General features: G+C 35.6%; 1 protein-coding gene across 1 annotated transcript; it reads right to left on the bottom strand.

Moving 5' to 3' along the window:
* Positions 1-4066: 4066 nt before the first annotated feature.
* Positions 4067-4393, bottom strand: LOC149253470 (uncharacterized). Its single transcript, XM_089454494.1, has one exon. The coding sequence runs from the start codon at positions 4391-4393 to the stop codon at positions 4067-4069; it is 327 nt and encodes a 108-aa protein (XP_089310620.1).
* Between the last annotated feature and the right edge of the window lie 1148 nt (positions 4394-5541).

Raw genomic sequence — 5541 nt, 5'->3', positions numbered from 1 at the left:
ATGTTAGATAAATGAACTAGACACCAAACACTCAAACACCAAATAGACATCATAATCCAACAACCAAGCACTAAATATACGACATAAGAAAACTCATACCTTAATGTATATTAGGGGAAGCTATCATTTATGCATAATCAATCTAGTTAACAATATATAAGTTTACAACATGTGAACTCACGCACTAATAAGATCATGATATCCATAACAATATCTAACGAACATGTTCACATAGTAAACTCATACACAATTATCATTCACACATATGAAAATTCAATCTAGATTAGTATAAATCCATCTCACAAATATGTCGGTTCATACCTGAATATCGCAACCATAACTATATCCATAGGTCAAACCAGGTTAACACAATACATATAACATCAATATCTTTAAGGAAATTAACCTAACCATCACACATATGACCAATCCAAATTATAACATCAATATCACAATGAAATAACCCTAACCATTAAGCTAATAACATAAAACAAAAATAAGTTATATATCATGCTCATCAACAACATAAAACTAAATCATCAAGCTAACTTTCATATAACAATCAACAAGTTAACCTATAACATACTCATCAGTAACATATGACATAATCATAAGGTTATATAATATAAAACAACAATAGAAATGCATACAACTACATGCACGCTCCAAACTACGCTAGCACCACCGTACCACCCTGAAGTATTTTCAAGCTCCAACCTAAAGGACATTGTCATACCTTACACCACCCAACCACCCTGAACAACTGAAAGGGCATGTTTCACAATCTTCAAATGGTATCCACCTATGCTTAGTATCAATATAAAATAATTTTTTATACAAAAGGTTGTTATACAATCATTATCAATCAATTATACCTCTACTAAATTTTCATATGAAAACCATAATTGATCTTAATTGGATCATTATATTTTTTTTCATCCATCTCGTAGCATTTGGGGTAGAAAACATGGAAGAATCAGCTCATGGGACCCATTTCACCAGTGGGACTAGTTTGGTGAAACGAGGCCTAAAAACCTTCTAGGAGAATTTTGAAGCATCAAACAATGTTTTTTGGGTAAAACTTAGCGCTTTAGCACAACACCTTTTCATGTTATTCTACACACATAGACCTTTTCAACACTGCAAGAAGCACATTAATCAAAGTCCATATGCAAATGTTATGTCACTCATAAGTTGACCTTCTTGTTTTCACACCTATAGTTTGGGAAGATGCCGCATCAACTCTCATTATTCATTGAAAAGGGGCTAGCGACATGTTTATGATGTAAAAGACTCTAGAATAGTTTATTTTATAACTCTAGTTAAGTGTTGATGTAGTCAAACTTAACCAGTAGTAGGCTATCGGGTTGTGTTATAACCAAGTCACTGGGAGGAAGAGGCATTCCATCCTTTCAAGAGAATTTTGTTCCATAGATGAGCAAATATAGCGAGAAGAAATAAGAGGTAGAGCACATAAGGAGGATATGTTCACTCTAACATCCCACAGGCCACATACATTACTTCTTTATATCTACAGCCATATTTATAGACAAAGAAAGAGAGTGAAGCACTCTCACCTTCCCGGTGGGTTTTCTCCCGAAAAGGTTTCCTAGTGAGCATAGCTTGTGTCTTATGTGCGTGTGAGCTTATTTTGTCATTCTCTACTTCTTTGTATGATTTAATTTTACATGCATGCACTAATTATAGTAAAATCTAGTTATCTAGAAATTAATTAAAATTGTAATTATGTACAACCTCAGATTTTTAATATAATATTATAAGATTTGTTGTCACGAATTGCAGATAATTTTGTATCAGAGTAGGTTTCTTTGGGTATTTTGTAGAGATTGCAGGGACCTAGATCGACAAAGCCAAAGATCGTAAAACCCTAATCATGGGCGAAGAATCTGTAAATGAACGTCGTGATCTTGGACAGGTGAGGTTTTCACAGCTTGAACAATAAGCAGTGGGTATAAATTGAAATATTAACCTCATCATGGTGACCCTAAGAAATAAGGTGGGGGTATTTGGAAAAAATGAGGGTTCGAATGCAGAGAACAAATCAGAAGGGGGAAGTCGAAGAAAGAACAAGGAAAATATCAACCCAATTCAAGTGTCATTAATCAATCTCTATTTAAAGTGGAAGAAAAAGTCGATATCAAGATGTACTGAAGTGAGATTGAACCATTGGTTGCAACAATTAGAGTTTTATTTTAGTGTCCATTAGATCAAGGAAGGATAGAAGATCTCATTCATGCAATTGGAATTGGAGGGCCACGCACTTGCATGGTGGGAGAACCACACAGAAACATGTAGTTGGAGGGAGAACCTCCATTCACTAAGTGAGAGGATTTCAAAACCCTCATTAAGTCGCACTTTTATCCCATTGTGTACGTGGAGGATGAGTGGATCCAGTGAGGCAAAAGTCATGCCAAATAGTGCAGGAAGAACCACACAGAAACCTGTGGTTGGAGGGAGAACCTCCATTCACTAAGTGAGAGGATTTCAAAACTCTCATTAAGTCACAGTTTTCTCCCATTAGGTATGTGGAGGACCAGTGGATCCCGGTAGGCAAAAGTTAAAAAAGTTAGCTATAATGTTGGGTATCTCTCTAAAAAATCCTGAAGTATTTGAAGGGTTTGCAAGGCCAAATCTATTGATAGTTTTCATAGTTTTTTAACTTTAACCTTCAATGGAAAAAGAGTTTCTTCAAAAGAGTATATTCACCTAATTCTTCGCTGGCATAAGCTCTTTTGTTTAGTACCCTTTGATAGAGCATTGTTTTCCTCTCTATTTTGAAAGCATTGGACATTAGATATTACACATTATCTTTTCTTTTGTTTCTCTACTACTACCGAGAGTTATAGGGTCTCAATCTCCGATTAAGCTATGAACAAAACTATGTCTATTTCTCCTACTTTTAGGATTATCCAGCGTGAGGTAATACTAATGAGACTTAAAGAGTATTCGGTGTCCTATTAAGAAATGAACAAAAGTATGCCTATTTCTCCTGCTTCTAAGGTTATCCACAGTATATGATAAGCGGGTTGAAGAACAAAATTGATTCCGCCTACGACACAGGGCATCTTAGTATCATTCAAGAGTTTCACACGGCCTTTTAATATCATTCCACAGTTAGAGGATAAATGCATAAGAGTAAGATCCTTGAATTGAGCATACCTAGCTTTTTTGGTAAGTGATTCATTAGAAAACGGTTGGTAACTCGGTGGGTGGAAGAACCGCAGAACAAATAGGACAACCAACCATCCAAATTTGACAAGATAGTGGCTAGTCAATATATTTTTATATTATCTAACTCTCAACCTATATCAATTAGAAATAAAATGGTACTACATCAATTTTTACCCAAATCAGATACATATTAAAATTGTTTCAAGTCCAAAACCATGCAATACCCATTACCAAATATGAAAAACAAGTTTGAGATACCAAATCACTAGTGTACTGAGTTAAAATCGTTATTACTCTTGCCCATTCTTTTGCCGACATAACAAAACATTTGAGCTCATTAGAGATTTTAACAATTGAAAACATTGCTTTCTCAGCCCCCTGCAACCAGGAAATTCTCAAGAAACTTTATTCCTGGGTGATCCTCAACGCCTCCCGGTGTTAGTAAACAAATACGTCCAATACCAAGCATTGTGATTTCACCGGTTGCCCATTCAACTTCGAAATTGCAAGTACAAATACTCTTTGGTTCATTTGGTTCATTTCTGTGGAGAGACCGGTGAACCTGCCATCAGATAATATACTTTGTTACTAAGACGTGATGAACTATCTTCCTTATATGCTGAGGCAGAAGCACACTAATATCAAAATATTTCAGGAAAAAAAGAAATCAGGCACTGCTTTAAATTATATATAAGATCTAAGGCAACATGACCACATGGCCGAGGTTTAAAGATATAATGTAAGGAAATCGACCTAGCACTCAAGTTCAAAGGATTAAATGCTATATGATTTATATACAGTAACAACTGCAAAAATGTAGCTGTATCAAATTGGTTTCATCCTTGAATCAAAGAGTAAAAACAAAAGTTTTTCTTTAAGCAATCATTTTGACCTGTTTGATAATGGCGTCGTAAAATCTCCGATCATCACCCTGTTCGTATGATACACATATTTTCGTTCCCCCTTCCACCATGTGGCACTCTGAATCCTGTAATTGTAGGGACGCCCGCCGAAGGTTTCTTCTCACGTCCTGTACTTTCTGGGTGTCACCTAAGTCTACCGCCTCCACCTCCCCTGCTGGAATCACACCTTGGTAACATATTTTAAAGTACGCAGCTCCTTCTGCGGGTTGTCCATAGTCAAGAGTTACGGCATACCACGCGCCATCCACTGGACATTTGTACTCCAGCTCCATATCCATGACAAAATGTGGACAGTCTTATGAACAAACCGTCTCCAGGAAATCTGGAAACTTTTCTGAGAAGAAACTGCTTACCGTATTTCTTATTAAAACTAGAATGTAAGTTTGGGAGGCGCTGCATCTACTGGGTAGCATTGTTTTCTATTATTTTATAGTGGCACAGACACCCAATTTGTGGTGGTTGAATACCTGCGAGTATCGGTAAGAGAAGCGGAATCGGCAACATTAACCCATGGAAGCGGAATGGGTAACGTTAACACAAGAGACATCGACTGCCCTTGCTCCGTATTGGAGTATGGACACGCTCCCCTTGCCAGCCTCGACCACTAAATGTGTGTCCGGGAGGTGCTGACTCTCCTTGAGATATTATTCGGATCCTAGAATAAATTAGTAACGAAGAAAGGAAAATCTGATCACAGTTAAAGCGATAAGGTTCGTTGATCATTTGCTTGGACCATGTTAATCTCATTCAAATTGAACATTGAATTGTGAAATATTATTGCTACAAAATACTATTTCGAAAGCAATGTGATTAATTATTAAAATAGATAACAATTTTATAAAAAGCTGTTTTTGGGATTTTTGAAAACTTTTCTGGTAGATTTATCCATAATCACTAAAAATAATTCCATTTAATAAAAAAAACTCCATTCAATAGCGACTGATTTACATCGTAAAAATCAGTTGCATTTTCTCTATGTTACAATTCAATCATATTATTATTTTGTCAAATTTCTATCATTTTTCAAGTTATAATTTATATTAATTATTCAATAATTAAAATGAATATTTATAATCGTTTTACTTGATAAGTGTTATTTTATGGATAATTTTTTTAATTGATAATGTGGTACTGAACTAATTTTATTATAAAACATGTTCTCGTTTATATTGGTAAGTCGTTTGAAGTCAAAGTTTACGAGAAGCATGCTTGTTAGGACAACTTAGGCTTGTGTTTAGAGTGTGCATTAAAAGGGAGTGGACAAGTAATGTGTTGGAGACGATGCATGCATGTGTCTATTAAGACAAGGAATTAAAATGGTGTGGAAAATTCGTTGGTGGAGTGAGCACATGTTGCAGAGAATGCATGTGCCCATTGAAACAATGCATTAAAAAGGTTTAGAAAAAGCTCATGGTAGAGCGAATGC

This window comes from Pinus tabuliformis, chromosome 7, assembly GCF_031772625.1.
Source record: "Pinus tabuliformis cultivar Carrire ecotype Pingquan chromosome 7, CPIR1, whole genome shotgun sequence".
In the NCBI taxonomy this organism is placed as follows: Eukaryota; Viridiplantae; Streptophyta; class Pinopsida; order Pinales; family Pinaceae; genus Pinus; species Pinus tabuliformis.
Note: the sequence above shows the minus strand (reverse complement) of the source record. Positions and strands in the feature narration are given on the sequence as shown.

What these genes read in the sequence shown, in the direction of transcription:
- LOC149253470 (XM_089454494.1), bottom strand. Translation starts at nt 4,393, where the DNA reads ATGGATATGGAGCTGGAGTACAAATGTCCAGTGGATGGCGCGTGGTAT.